At 66.6% G+C, this 14,024-nt stretch overlaps 3 protein-coding genes across 4 annotated transcripts; all 3 read left to right on the top strand.

Annotated features, from left to right (window-relative positions):
- Positions 1-5: 5 nt before the first annotated feature.
- Positions 6-2,746, top strand: SDHAF2 (succinate dehydrogenase complex assembly factor 2). Of its 2 annotated transcripts, XM_054201583.1 has the most exons (5): positions 6-134; positions 1,229-1,452; positions 1,554-1,637; positions 2,183-2,292; positions 2,452-2,746. In XM_054201583.1, the coding sequence occupies exons 1-5, from the start codon at positions 120-122 to the stop codon at positions 2,580-2,582; spliced, it is 564 nt and encodes a 187-aa protein (XP_054057558.1). In that variant the 5' UTR covers positions 6-119; the 3' UTR covers positions 2,583-2,746. The 2 variants fall into 2 exon arrangements, with proteins under 2 accessions (XP_054057558.1, XP_054057559.1); XM_054201584.1 differs by lacking the exon at positions 1,554-1,637.
- Positions 2,747-2,871: 125 nt separating this feature from the next.
- PPP1R32 (protein phosphatase 1 regulatory subunit 32) lies at positions 2,872-5,333 on the top strand. The gene is made up of 10 exons (XM_054197728.1): positions 2,872-3,334; positions 3,416-3,515; positions 3,600-3,956; positions 4,078-4,081; positions 4,189-4,377; positions 4,466-4,516; positions 4,627-4,713; positions 4,783-4,887; positions 4,977-5,040; positions 5,140-5,333. The coding sequence occupies exons 1-10, from the start codon at positions 3,169-3,171 to the stop codon at positions 5,331-5,333; spliced, it is 1,317 nt and encodes a 438-aa protein (XP_054053703.1). The 5' UTR covers positions 2,872-3,168.
- A 1,557-nt stretch (positions 5,334-6,890) lies between these two features.
- On the top strand, positions 6,891-8,438 carry LRRC10B (leucine rich repeat containing 10B). The gene has a single exon (XM_054201579.1). It carries the CDS (start codon positions 6,891-6,893, stop codon positions 7,752-7,754), a length of 864 nt encoding a protein of 287 aa, XP_054057554.1. The 3' UTR covers positions 7,755-8,438.
- The last annotated feature ends 5,586 nt before the right edge of the window (positions 8,439-14,024 follow it).

Below are 14,024 nucleotides of genomic sequence, written 5' to 3'. Positions count from 1 at the left end.
GTCACGCCCCCTTCCTGTTCCCCCCTGCCCTCTCCTCTACCGCCCGCCGCACCATAGAGTCGGGCCTCCCCCGCGTCACAGAGCGCCCCTGACGGAGGCTAGAGCGGCCGCTGGGAGCCATGGCGGCGGCCTGGGTGAGGAAGGAGGGGAGTTTACCGGGGGTGTATGGGTGTTACTGGCGGAGGTGGGGAGCTGACAGGGGTCTGGGAGAGGCGGGGGACAGAGGGAGGCCCTGGGGAGGGTGGTTATAGATGGGGGATTGGGTGCAGCAGGGCCCGGGGGGGTCTATAGATGGGGGATTGGGGGTAACAGGGCCCAGGGGGGCTTATGGTATCGGGGGCAGCAGGGGATCTGGGATGGATTATGTGGGGTTCAGAGGCAGCAGGGGATTGCGGGCAGCAGCGTCTGGGGAAGGTCGTGGGATCAGGGACCGCAGCTTTTGGGGGGATTATGGTGGGGGGTAGGGGCAGCAGGGTCTGGGGGAGGTGTGGGATGGGGGGATCGGGGACAGCAGGGTCTGGGGGTGTGTGGAATGGAGAGATTGGGGGCAGCAGGGTCTTGAAGGTGGACTACGAGGGGAGTTAGGGGCAGTAGTGTCTGGGGGGTGTGTGTGATGTGGGGATCAGGGGCAGGAGGGTCTGGGGGTGTGTGGGATGTGGGGCAGCAGGGTCTGGGGGGTGTGTGTGATGTGGGGATCAGGGGTAGGATGGTCTGGGGGGTGTGGGATGTGGGGCAGCAGGGTCTGGGGGGTGTGTGTGATGTGGGGATTAGGGGCAGGAGGGTCTGGGGGGTGTGGGATGGGGGCAGCAGGGTCTGGGGGAGCGTGGGATGGGGGGATTGGGGGCAGCAGAGTCTTGAAGGTGGACTATAAGGGGAGTTAGGGGCAGCAGCGTCTGGGGGGGTGTGTGATGTGGGGATCAGGGGCAGCAGGGTCTGGGCGGGTTGTGTGATGGGGGTTTGGGGGCAGGAGGGTCTGGAGGGGTGTGGGATGGGGGGCAGCAGGGTCTGGGGTGGGTGTGGGATGGGGGAATTGGCGGCAGTAGGGCCTGGATATAGGACTGAGGACAGCAAGGCCTGGAGGGATTATGGGGAGGAGTAGGGGCATTAGGGTCTGGGGGGGGTGGGAAGGGGGATTCATGGCCAGCAGGGCCTGGGGGGGGTCCCGTTCCCCCCTGTGCTGGGACAGCCAGGCCTGACGTCCCCTGCACTGTCCCTGTCCCTTTCACAGCTCTGCTCCCTGCCCGGCCGGGCTCTGTGCCGGCGCGTTTTGGGGCCAGTGTGCCTGCAGCGTGGCTACCGTGGGGACTCCCCAAAGGACACCGGGAAGGACGTGCTGGAGATCCCCTTGCCCCCCTGGCAGGAACGTCCCAATGAGCCACTGGAGACCAAGAGAGCCCGGCTGCTGTACGAGAGCCGGAAAAGGGGGATGCTGGAGAACTGCATCCTGCTCAGGTGAGGAGGTGCGGGGTGCCCGACCTCCCTCCCGGCTTCTCAGCCACCCTCCGCTGCTTGTCCGCCTTCCCCGCGGTGCCCTGACAATTTGTCCCCTGCAGCCAGGGGCGGGCAGGGGTGGCGTGTGTGCTTCGTAGGAGAGATAACATCAGCCCCGGAGAGCGAAGGGAGAAAGGCCAGTCGAGGTGAGCATAGCTGCTGCGTAGTTCAGCTCCTTAAAGATGGCACAGGTTTTTAATGAACAGGGAAAAGCCCCGAGCGTTTTGGGAGGGAGTTTGGTGGGGCAGCGCACAGCCATATTCCAAAAACCTAAGGAGATGTGGTGGTGTTCAGAGGACGGAAGGCAGAGAAGGGTGAGCTGTTGGATAAGTCACCACAGGAGCTTTGAATCCGGGATGCAACGATCAGTGCTGCTGCTGGGCAGAAAAAGGGCAGAGCCAGAGGCACAGGAGAGCTCTGGAAAGTTCCAGCCTGATGGCTGAGATGAAATCCTTTGGGAAGGACGTATGTAATTCCTGGGATGAATGAACAAGGTGGGGCCGGTCGGGTTTCAGGATTGAAGTAGTGGTTAACGGAGAGAGCAGGCAGGAGGCAGGTCACTTTGGACCCAGCTGCTCCGTGTCTTCTGGCATCGTGTAGAGAGCGGGGCACCAGCCGTGGTCGGGAGCGGCGTGCCAGCTTGGCTCTTCCTCCGGTCACCCACACTCATCCTCCTCCATCCTCTCCCCAGCCTCTTTGCGAAGGAGAACCTGAACCGCATGAGCGAGCAGCAGCTGAACCTCTACGACCGGCTCATCAACGAGCCCAGCAACGACTGGGACATTTACTACTGGGCCACAGGTACGGTGGCAGCTCCCTGTCACCCTGCCCGCTCTGATGCCAGGGCACCGGCGCCGCTCCGGGCCGCGGGAACTGGGCTTGGTGGGATGACCGTGGCACCGGGTGCTTCGGGACAGGACGGAGCCGTTCTCTTGCTGCCCCTTTCTGTTTTTCCTGCAGAAGCGAAGCCCACGCCGGCCGAGTTTGAGAACGACGTGATGGCCATGCTGAGGGAATTTGCCAAGAACAAGAAGAGGGAGCAGAGGCTGCGGCAGCCAGACCTGGAGTACCTCTTTGAGCCATCCTGCTGACGGGGGGGAGCCACCTTCTCCCTCACCATCCCCTGGAGCGGAGCAGGGGCACGGGGCCCTGTGGAAACGCCGCTGCCGCCCTCCCTGTGGCTCTTCTCCTCCTCTTCCTCCGGCAGCGGCTCCCTCGGACTTTCAGGGCAGGATGAATAAAGCCATGGCTGCTAGCCCTGCCGCTCCTGCTGCCTTGTGGGTGCCGGGGCTCTGCCCTTCGGCGTCGCCGGGAGCGGGTGCTCAGGGGAGGCAGCGACACTCCGGGCTCGCTCTGGCACGTGCCAGCTCCCCGCTGTCACCGTCTCCCAGCTCTCCCTTCGAAACCCTTTTTCTGGGGACCCAGGGGACGCGGCCCCACACGCGGAGGGCTGTGGCCCGCTCCGCAGGAGGTTGAAGTGGGGCATCCCACTCCCCTGATGCCCTCTGTGGGGTGTCCCAGCCGTCCCCAAGCAGCAGTGACAGTTCCCTCTGTGGCCGAGATCCCCATGTGTCGCCGCGCTGGTTACCATGGTGTCACCATCCCAACGTCCGCGGGGGACGTTCCACAGCCACCCCTGCCTCCCAGGCGGGGAGCTGCTCTGGGGCCAGCCCCGCCATGGCGTCTGCCCCTCCATTCGTCTGTCCCCGTGCCAAGCTGCGGTCCCTGCCACGGGGCTCGCCCGCCGCGGGGCTGGCCACCGTCACCCCCTCGGCGAAGGCACACGCCAGGGGAAGCGCCGACCTCATGAACTTCTACGCCACGAGCTACGCGGTGGCCTATGGTAGGGGGTCCCGAAGGCCTCCCCTACAGCCGGGGGGGGCTCATTCACAGGGCTGAGCCACCTCTCCCCCCTGTCACCCAGGCCAGTCGCGTTTCCGTCCCTGCCTCGGCCGCCACACTGTCACCGGCTACGTGTCCAACAACCGCTGGGACATGTCCTGCCTGCTCCGTGCAGCAGAGGGGTGGGTACCCCTGCTGGGGGCGGGGGGGATTAGGGGCAAGTTTTGGGGCCAGTCCATCACAACCACGCTGGCCTCCCACCGCAGCCACTGCCAGGACGCCGCCAGGTCTACCACCGCCGAGCACTTCCAGCCTCTCATGCTCCCCGACGGCCGGAGCCTCCTGCCCCGGCATGTCCACCAGCCAGGGAGCGGATACCTCCAGGCGTCCTCCCTTTCCTGCCTCCGTACCCGGACGGCGAGTCCCCAGCACCTGCCGCTCCTCCAGGGCCCCCCCAACGCACACAGGGAGCACGGCACAGGGGGCCGCCGCGCCGGCCCTGCCCAGCCAGGTACGGGTTTGGGGGTGTCGGTGATCCCGGGGCCAGCTCCATCCCCAGGAGGGTTTGGGGGTGTCGGTGATCCCGGGGCCAGCTCCATCCCCAGGAGGGTTTGGGGGTGTCGGTGATCCTGGGGCCAGCTCCATCCCCAGGAGGGTTTGGGGGTGTTGGTGGTCCCGGGGCCAGCTCCATTCCCAGGAGCGTTTTGGGGGTGTCAGTTGTCCCGGGGCCAGCTCCATTCCCAGGATGGTTTGGGGGTGTCAGAGGTCCCCTGCCCCGCGTCACCCATCGCTGCCCACCCCCAAATGCAGGGTACAGGCCGGGCCCCCAGGCTGTACCCAGCACCGTGACACCAGGTAACGCCATGGCTGCCTGTGGGGCTGTGTGCAGGCAGGGCTGGGGACAGGGCTGGGGACAGGGGGGCTCCCTCCCTGCCCCATCTGCCCCCCCCAGATGTCCTGCAGAAGACAACCGTCGGCACCAAGGAGCAGTCGGGCTTCACCAGGGCCACCCCAAGGAGTGACAGCGTCCTGCCGGGCCAGCCCGTGAGCCCCTACCCCACCGTGTCCCCTGTCCCCTGCCGGCCCCCCATCCCCTCTGCACCCCAAGGGACACTTTTTTCCTCTCCCGCAGCTGGCCGTTAGCGTCACCGCGACCGATTACCTGCCCTCTGTGCACAGCCACGTAAGCGGGGCGAGGGGACGGGATGGCGAGGCAGGACCCCCAGCGGGCTGAGCTGTGGCGTGAGGCAGGGGACATCGCGTCCCTGTCACCTCATCTCCATCCTCCCGCAGGGCGTTGAGACGCTGCCGGCGCTGCCGACGGGCTCCGAGCGAGGCAGCGGATTCAGCCGGGAGGTGCCGAGCTGCCTGGCGACGGCGGTGAGCAGGACCCCCGTCCCGCTGCTTGTCCCCATGTGTCCCCCCTCCTCACCCGCTGTCCCCACGCAGGGCTTGCCCGCCGTGGGCCACCCCCTCCCGCTCATCTCCCGAGGGCTGAGGGCACCCCGAGTGACACAGGCCAGCCCGCTGGGACAGCAGGTTGTCGGCAGGATGGTGGGTGCCTCCATGGCTTTGTCCCTGTCCCCATATCCCTGTCCCCGCCACCCGTCGGACCACGCACCCAACCCGCCTCCATCCCCCAGGAGCCGTCGGGGTTCACCACTAACCACAACCAGTACGTCCCACCCGTGTCCCCCACGGCGCCAGGTGAGTTTGGGGTGACCCCGAGGGAGCGGGGCACGGGAGGATGTCATTGTCCCGGGGGGGGTCCAGCCTCACCGCCCCCCTCTCTCCTGGCTTTTCCAGCCCAGTGCTGGGGGGGTCCAACCTGGACGGCGAGACCCATGGGGGGCATCCAGCCCCAGCGCCCCAGCGGCTTCAGCACCAACAACCACCCCACCGGGCTGGGGGACATAGTCGGCCACCCCCCCTTGCCGGTAGCCCCCAGTTCTTTGGGGACCCCCCCCCCCCCAATCCCTGGGAGCACACGGAAAAAATAAAGCCTGAAATCAGGTCTTACTGGGCACGCTGTCATTGTCACCTCTGCCCCCCCACCCCGAGCCCCCTTGGAGGGGCTGTGGCTGCCCCCAGCTCTCGTTTTGGGGGGTGCCCGCACCCCGAGGGCTGGCAGGAGAATTTGGGGGGGTTGTGGGGAGGTGAGGTGGGGGGGGGGGGGGTTGTCGCCTGGCCGGCAGCCGCTGGGGGGCTGTACGAGCCCGGCTTTCTGCGCTGGCTTTGGGATGACACAGCTGATTTGCGGCAGGGAAAAAGCGGGCAGGGCTGGCTGGGGACGGGGGGGGGACACCGTTACGGGGGCGGGGGGGGGGAAGAGGAGGAGGAGGAGGAAGGAGAGCCCCAGCCTGGCCGGCAGGACCCAGCCGGGTGGGCAGCCATGGCATGGGGGTCCCCATCCAAGCCCTCCCCGGCCGTGGGGTGTGCAACCGGGCTTCGTGGAGGGGGGGTGAAAAAGCACCGGGGAGTGGTGGGGGGGAGGGGGATGTGCCCGGGGGGGGGGCGCCCTGCAGCAGCTCCCGGGGTGTCCCAGGGGACGTGGGTGGTCACAGAGGGACCCCCCCTCCCCATCCCAGCGCCCTGAGGGCAAGGAGATGGGAGGGGGGGGGGGGGGCGCTGCCCGGGGGGGGGACAGGGCGAGAAAAGGGTAAGGGCAGGGCACGGGGGTGGCAAAGTGTGTGTGGGGGGATCAGGACAGAGGCACGACAGGGCGGGGGACAGGCAGGACAGGGAGGATGGGACAATGGTGGGACACAGGCAGGGGACAGGTAGGGTGAGGTGGGGCCAGGGTGGGGCATGGGGAGGGGACAGGGAAGGCGGGACAATGGGACAGTGGTGGGGCACAGGCAGGGGACAGGGAGGGCGGGACAATGGGACAGTGGTGGGGCACAGGCAGGGGACAGGCATGGCAAGGCGGGACAACGGTGGAACAGGGAGGGGGCAGGTAGGGTGGGACAACGGTGGGGCACAGGCAGGGGACAGGGTGGGGCACGGGGAGGGGACAGGGAGGGTGGGACAATGGGACAGTGGTGGGGCGCAGGCAGGGGACAGGCGGGGCAGGTTAGGGCAATGGTGGGACAGGCGGGGCAGGATGGGGCACAGGGAGGGGACAGGCAGGGGACAGGTCGGGCAGGGCGGGGCACAGGCAGGGGGACAGGGTGGGACAATGGTGGCAGGGAGGGGACAGGTGGGGCACGGGCAGGGGACAGGGTAGGGACAGGGAGGGTGGGGCAATGGTGGGGCAGGGTGGGACAACGGTGGCACAGGGTGGAGGACAGGCAGGGGCGGGGTGGGGACAGGTAGGACACAGGCGGGGCGTGGCACAGGGGAGGGCGTGGCCAGAGGGGGCGTGTCCCGGGTGGGCGTGTCCCTAGGTGGGCGTGTCCCCTCCCGCCCGGGTGCTCCGCCGGGGAGGGGAGGGGGCGCGTCCCCGGCGCCAGGCCACGCCCCCGCGCTCCCATTGGCTGCGGCCGGTTGCCGTGGCGACGGCGTGGCGTCCGCGTCCGTCCCCGTCCCCCCCTCCCCGCCCCGGGCGGGCGGCGGGGATGGGGAGCGGCGGCTCGACCGGGCCGCGCTTGGCGACGGCCGAGGGCCCGGGGGGAGTCGAGCAGCGGCTGGAGGTGCGGGGCGGGCGGGTCCCGGCGGCCCTGTGGGCTCAGCGGGGGCTGAGGAAACTCTACCTGAGCGGCGCGGGGCTGCGGGAGGTGCCGGCCGAGCTGGGGGCCTTGCGGCACCTCCGCACTTTGGCCCTGGACGGCAACGAGCTGATGGAGGTGCCCGAGGCCTTGTGCCGCCTGCCCCGCCTGGCCTACCTCTACCTGGGCCGCAACGGGCTGCAGGCCCTGCCGCCCGCCTTCGCCCGCCTGCAGAGCCTGCGCTGCCTGTGGCTGGAGGGCAACTTCCTCGCCCGCTTCCCCCGCGCCCTCCTGGGCCTGCCCGACCTCCGCAGCCTCCAGCTGGGCGACAACCGCCTGGCCCGCCTGCCCGCCGGGCTGCCCCGCATGGCCGGCCTGCGGGGGCTTTGGCTCTACGGCAACCGCTTCGAGGAGTTTCCCCCCGTCCTGCTGCACATGGCCCACCTCCGCGTCCTCGACCTGGACCGCAACCGCATCGCCCGCTTCCCCGACCTGGCCTGCCTGGCCGCCCTGCGCCTCCTCTCCTACGACCACAACCCCGTCCGGCAGCCGCCCCGCGTCGGGGACGCCGTCCGGCTGGTGGGCGATGGGGCGCAGGAGTTCATGGAGGCGCGGCAGGAACGCCTGCAGAGCCTCCAGCAGCAGCAGCAAGAGGAGGAGGAAGAGGAGGAAGGCACCGAGGCCCCACTGGCAGCCCCTGGGGACGGTTCCCGGCTGCTGGAGGATGGGGAAGACAGCTTGGCAGCCCTGCCGGGCTCCCCAGGGGAAACATGAGCCGCCACGCTGCTGCCAGACACCCACAGGGATGCGGCGCGCGGGGATGGGGAGCCTCCACCGGGCTCCCAAGGACCACCGTCTCCCAGGTAGGGCTGGGGAAGAAGGAAGCCCCCAAGCAAAGAAAACAGTCCGAGGACCAGCATCTCCCAGGCAGTAGAGCAAAGAGCTGCTGCCTGGATCCACAGGGCTCGTCGGTCACCGTCATGATCTACAAGCCCACCTTAGAGCCTCCCACGTAACCACAGGGTGCCTTGGATGGGGGGAAAATGGCCCCACAGACCCCACTTGCCTGCTGGACAGGCCCTGGCAGGCAGCACAGTGCTGCTGAGAGCCAGATGTCCCCACCATGCCCGCCCATGAGCACAGGGACCTTCCTACCATGACCTCCACAGATGTCCTTTGCTCCTGGCTCCGGGGGGCAGGACAGGAAAAAGCAACGCCGTTTGCATCCTCATCAGCCTGAAGAGCAGCAAGGTTTGAGAGCAAACGCACAGACCCCTTCTCGCCCCCGAGACCCCTGTCCTGCCGCTGGAATTGGGATGGGGGGAGAGAGAAGTCTCCTGCCGGACTTCTCCCAGCCGTCAGGTTTGGGAAGGAGCCGATGGAAACCCCACCTGGGCACAAGCGCTGCTTCCCTCTGGCCTGGAAAGGGGTTTGCCTCTGTATGGGAAGAGGAGCCCCAGCTCCGGCTCTGTCTGCCCCAAAAACGGGCACCAAAGCCCGGACAGCCACCTTGTCCCTCCTCTTCCTCTCCCCGAGTGCTCTTTCTACCAAAATTCAAGCAGTAAAAAGCACAAACCGGTGTGAGAAAAAGGTGATGGGCTCTGTTTTCTGGGGGGCTGCGGCAGGGAAGAGCCCATTTGGGAGCCCTTTGAAACACATCCTGGTGCAGGACCACCAGCTCCTTTTATTTTTGAGGTTGGAGGGAGTCCCGTTTTCCTCCGCCCGTCCCCAAGCCGTGCTCCTGCTTTCCGCCGAGCCATCCCGGTGCGGCACGGAATGCTCCCCTCCGAGGGCTGGGACTTGCCAGAGGTTTCAGACCGCGCATCCGCTTTTAATCGCGAGGGGTTGGGGTTTGGTGGCGGGGAGGCAGGCAGCCAGCCCTCCTGCCACATCCTCTCCCACGCTCACGGCGAGGATGCTGCCTCTTTTCTCCCCCCACCTCTCCCCGCTCCCCAGCGGGAACCGCGGCTATTTTAGACCCGGCGGAGCATCCTCAGCTGCGGGATGCGCGGGGGGCTGTCGGTGCCAGCCTCTCCGGCAGCGGAAGCTGACGAAGCCCCCACCTTTCCTGCTCTAACGAGGCCCCATTTCCATTCCCGCTTGCAGATGGCGAATTTGGGGCTCGGCTCGCTCTTTCCCCTCGGGTTGGGGTCTGGGGTGGGGGGGGACAGGGACAGGTTGTCGGTCCCTCCGGCCACCTGGGCAGCTTTCGCCGTCGTGGCTTGTAGCATCCTAGCACGGGGCACCCCGGGGTGCCGAGTATGGCAGCGGGTGGCTCCCTGCCCCACAGGGGTCATGCCGTCCGTCTGGGGAGGTGCTGGGGCTAATTAGCAGGTAATTAACCATCGCCCCCGCGGGGCGCTGGACCTGCAGGAATCGGAAGCCCGGCTCTAAGAGATGTTGATTTCTGCCTGGCACAACCCGTCTGCTGCCACCGGCTCCGTGCAGACCCCTGCCAGCCCGTCTGCACCCGACGGGGCGAGGGGTGCAAGGTGGCCTTGGGTGCCACCAGCCTGTCCCCGCAGCAGGGGCCGGACCCAGAAGCCCTGACACCTGGGAAAAGGCCGGGGCGGGGGTCCCTGCCTCCCTCCAGCCTTTTCCCCACCGCCCCAGCCTTTCACAGCCCTGGATTTCACGGGGAAGGAGCTGGGTGGGGGTCCAGGCGTTGGCACGGCACCTGCGGCAACGGCCACGGTGACACGAGAGCCAGGAGCTGCCGCAGTCAGCGGAAAACCTCACACGTTGCCGCTCAGCGCAAGTATTTTGGGGATGCTGGCACCATCCAGCCTCGTCACCCGGCGAGGCGTGCGCGGCAGTGCATCATCCATACGTCTGTCTCTCCCTCTATATATATATATATCTCCCTGCCTCCTCTCCCGGCTCCGCGTACAACCGTTTGTGGCCTCGCCGCAGCTGGGATCACGCTGCTATTTCCATCTGCTCCCGCTGGCTGCCAACACAAAGGGAAAAGGGCTCGGGGAATCGTTGCGGCTCCCACCGGCTCCGGGCAACAGGAGCATCGGGATCGCCGCCCCGGAGCCAGGCGTTATTTGCTTTTTGCCGCGTTCAAAGATGTAGCAGGATAAAAAAAAAAAAAAAAAACGAAGACAAACAAAACCCCAAAAAACTGGCTCTGGTGTAACACAGCCCAGGCGGCAGCCAGGCTGGGTGGCACCGATGGCGTCGGCGGCTTGTTGGTGACAAAAATCTCCAATTTTGGCTCAACTGGACATAAACCAGAGCCCGAGCGGGTGCAAGCAGCAGCAACCTGACCTCCAGCGCGATGCAGGAGCCGGCCAGGGGACACCATTGTCCCTTTCTCTTCTCCACGGCCACGTCCGACACTGTCCCAGCCCCCCCCCCCCCCCCCGAAAGGCGGATGCGGAGGGATGCTGTCCTGGGGGCAGGGGACACGGTTCTCCAGCCGTCCCCGCGTTTGGAGTTTCTTTTATTTATTTAAGACCGGCGTTGAGTGAATTATTTAACGCGGCCGCTCCGGCCTTCGCCGTGCCAGCCAGCAGCCACGTGTCCCCCGCTTCTCCTGCCCAGGACGTGGTCCCCCGCCTTTGACACCACCCCCCCCACCCCAGAGCCATATTCTGGTCCCTACTCAGCACGTCACCCCCCCCCGGCCCCCCCCCCAGGGACCCATCCCAAATCCCTGCCCGGCACGGACGGGCACTCACCCTCCCGGAGCGGGGACGCACTGGCCGTGTCACCCGGCTCTGTGCAGGTTGGGGCTGGCAGCATCGTGTCCCCCCCCCGACACCCACCCACCCACCCCGGGGCTGGGGGACACCAAAGCCCCCATGGGGACCCCCCGCCAGGCTCCTGCATCGCTCCTGGCAGCCACCTCCCAGCGCAACCACCGCTCGGAGCCACCTCCCCTAGAGAAGGAGATTCCTGCTAGGGCTGCTCTTAATGAACCCTCATTAATTGCCCTCGTTAACTGCCCTCATTAGCAGGCCCAACCCTGCACCCTTGCAGGCTGGCCAGGCGGCTCTCCTTGTCCCCTCCCTTTGCAGGGACCCTTCAGAGTGTCCGTCCCGCCCCCCCGCCCCCCAACTCCATGTGTCCCCTTCACCAGGGGGTCCTCGAGCATGGCCTGTCCCCTCCTCCCCCTTCCTTGTGCGTGCGGCGGGGGGGTGATCGGTGCTGGGTGGGGGGGGTGCTTGATGCTGGGGGTGATGCTCGGTGCTGGGGGGGATGCTCGATACTGGGGGGATGCTCGATACTGGGGGGGATGCTCAGTGCAAGGAGGGGTGCTTGGTGCTGGCCGGGGCGGGGGGGGGGGATGCTCCATGCGGGGGAGGGATGCTCCATACTGGGGGGGGATGTTCGGTGCTGGGGGGATGCTCGGCGCAGGAAGGGATGTTTGATGCTGGGGGGATGCTCTATGCTGGGCGGGGGGGACACGGTCTATAGTGGGGGATGTTCTATGCTGGGGGGATGTTCAATGCTGGGGGGGTTCCCTGTGCTTGGGGGGATGCTCGAAGCTGGGAGGGAGGGGTGCTTGATGCTGGCGGGGGGGCGATGCTTGGTGCTGGGGAGGGGATACTCAGTGCTGGGGGGGGGTTCCTGGTGCTTGCGGGGGGGATGCTCAGTGCAGGGAGGGGTGCTTGATGCTGGAGGGGGGGATGCTCTATACTGGGGGGGATGCTCGGTGCTGCGGGGGGGTCTCAGTGCTGGGGGGGGTATGCTCGGTGCTGGGGGGATGCTCAGTGCAGGGAGGGAGGGGTGCTTGATACTGGCAGGGGGGGCACGCTTGATGCTGGGGAGGGGATGCTCAGTGCTGGGGGCAATGCTCAGTGCTGGGGGGGGGGGGGGTGCTCGACGCTGGGGGGGTTCCTGGTGCTTGGGGGGATGCTCAGTGCAGGGAGGGGTGCTTGATGCTGGGCGGGGGGATGCTCTATACTGGGGGGGATGCTCGGTGCTGGGGGGATGCTCTGCGCTGGGGGGGAATGCTGAGTGCTGGGGGGGTTCTCGGTGCTGGGGGGATGCTCAGTGCAGGGAGGGAGGCGTGCTTGATGCTGGTGGCGGGGGGGATGCTGGGAAGGGGATGCTCAGTGCTGGGGGCAATGGTCAGTGCTGGGGGGGGGGATGCTCTATACTGGGGGGGATGCTTGGTGCTGTGGGGGTCTCGGTGCTGGGGGGGTATGCTCGGTGCTGGGAGGATGCTCAGTGCAGGGAGGGAGGGGTGATTGATGCTGGGGGGGGGGGATGCTTGATGCTGGGAAGGGGATGCTCAGCGCTGGGGGCAATGCTCAGTGCTGGGGGGGGTGCTCGATGCTGGGGGAGAAACTATAGTGGGGGGGATGCTCTGTGCTGGGGGGGATGATCTATACTGGAGGGATGCTCTACACTGGGGTATGCTCAGTGGCCGGGGGCGGGGGGTGCTTGATGCTGGGGGGATGCTCAGCGCAGGGAAGGGATGCTCTATATTGGGGGGGGGTGCACAGTGCCGGGGGGGGGGGCGATGCTCAGCCAGGTGCAGGTGACACTCCGGCCCCCGTCCCCGCTCCAACCAGCGCTTCCCTGCGGGCACAGCCGCTGGGGAGACCACCAGACCTGTCCCCCCCACGCCCCCCCCCCCCCCCCCCGAGCCCAGAGACGAGGCACACTGGCAGTTACTGACTGTCCTTTATTACTGAGAACAGGGGCTGCCTCCAGAAAACGAGGGGCCCCCGCTCCCCAAAAATAGGATTCTGCAAAGAAGGCGCCCTGACCCTCGCCCCCCCCACCCCCCCACCCGCCCCCCCCACCCGCCCCCGGCGTCCCCCCCCCGCGGTGTCCCCAGCCTCTGCTGCCCTTAGAAAAGGGGGGCAGCCACCCACCCCCCCCGCACCTCTGCAGCAAAGCCACCGGCAGCGGGGTGGCATCGCCAGCCGGGCATCCCCTCGCTCCAGCCGCTTTGTCAGCCGGTCTGGGCGTGCGTTTGTCTTTATTTTTTCATTTTTTTGCCTTTTTAAAATTTTTTTTTCTTTTCTTTTCTTTTTTTTTTTTTTTTTTTATGTGTGTGTGTGTGTCTTTTTGTTGTCGTTGTGGGTTTTTTTTTTTTTTGTTGTTGGTTTTTTTTTTTCTCCCGTATTTTACACACCAGTTGGATGTTACCGTCACGTGAAGAAGAGAGATACCTGAACAAGATAACGGCTAAGAGCTCTAGAGTTAAAAATGAACACACAAGCCCCCCCCCCACACACCCCCGCCCGGGGTTAGGGGGGGGTGGGAAGCCGACCGTTAAGAGACACGAAAGCCATCCCGGAGGAGCCGGGGTGCCCGAAGGGCGATGGGTGGGCACCCCAGCTTGGCACAGCCCCCGACCCCCCCCCTACCCAGGGTGCCCAGCCTTGGGGGGGCGAGGGGGGGGGTGCCCTGACCCCTGCCACCCCTCCTCGGCTGCGGCCCCCTTCCCCAGGCGTGTAAATCTCTTCTTTTATGTTTAAAAAAAAAAAAAAAAAAAAAAAAAAGAGAGAGAGAGAGAATATGATAAAAATACAAATGTCCCTAAAAGCATTATTATTACTGTAGTAGCAGTAGTATGACTTCTCTCCAGATTGTCCAAAATTGTCTAAAGAGGGACTCAGGGTGGGGGGGGGGGGGGGGTGGGGGGGGCTGCCGGGAAGCCCGTCCCGGCGGGGCCGGGCGGGGGGGGGGGGGGGGGGGGGGGGGGGTGGGGGTGGGCGGGGGGGGGGGGGTCGGGGGGGGGGGGGGGTGGGGGGGGGGGGTTGGCGGCGGTGGGGGGCTGGGGGGGGGGGGGGTGGGGGGGGGTGGGAGGGGTGGGGGGGAGGATCCCCCGCCCCGTGCAGTGGAGAAACCCCATGGAGCACCTTGGGGGCTCACATGGCGGGGTGTGTGTGTGTGTCCCCACATACACACACAGTCCCCCCCCCACATGCACCCCACCATGCAGCCAGGTGGGGTGGCATTAATGCTGGCGGAGACGTCCCTGCCGTGGGGTGCGCCGGGACACGCTGTGGCACGGGGACAACGGGGTGACACGGTGAAATACTCCCACTAAAACCAGGCTCCCGGCTGTACACAGCT

The sequence above is a fragment of the Rissa tridactyla genome, chromosome 4, assembly GCF_028500815.1.
Source record: "Rissa tridactyla isolate bRisTri1 chromosome 4, bRisTri1.patW.cur.20221130, whole genome shotgun sequence".
NCBI lineage: Eukaryota > Metazoa > Chordata > Aves > Charadriiformes > Laridae > Rissa > Rissa tridactyla.
This window is presented reverse-complemented; position numbering and strand designations above follow the sequence as displayed.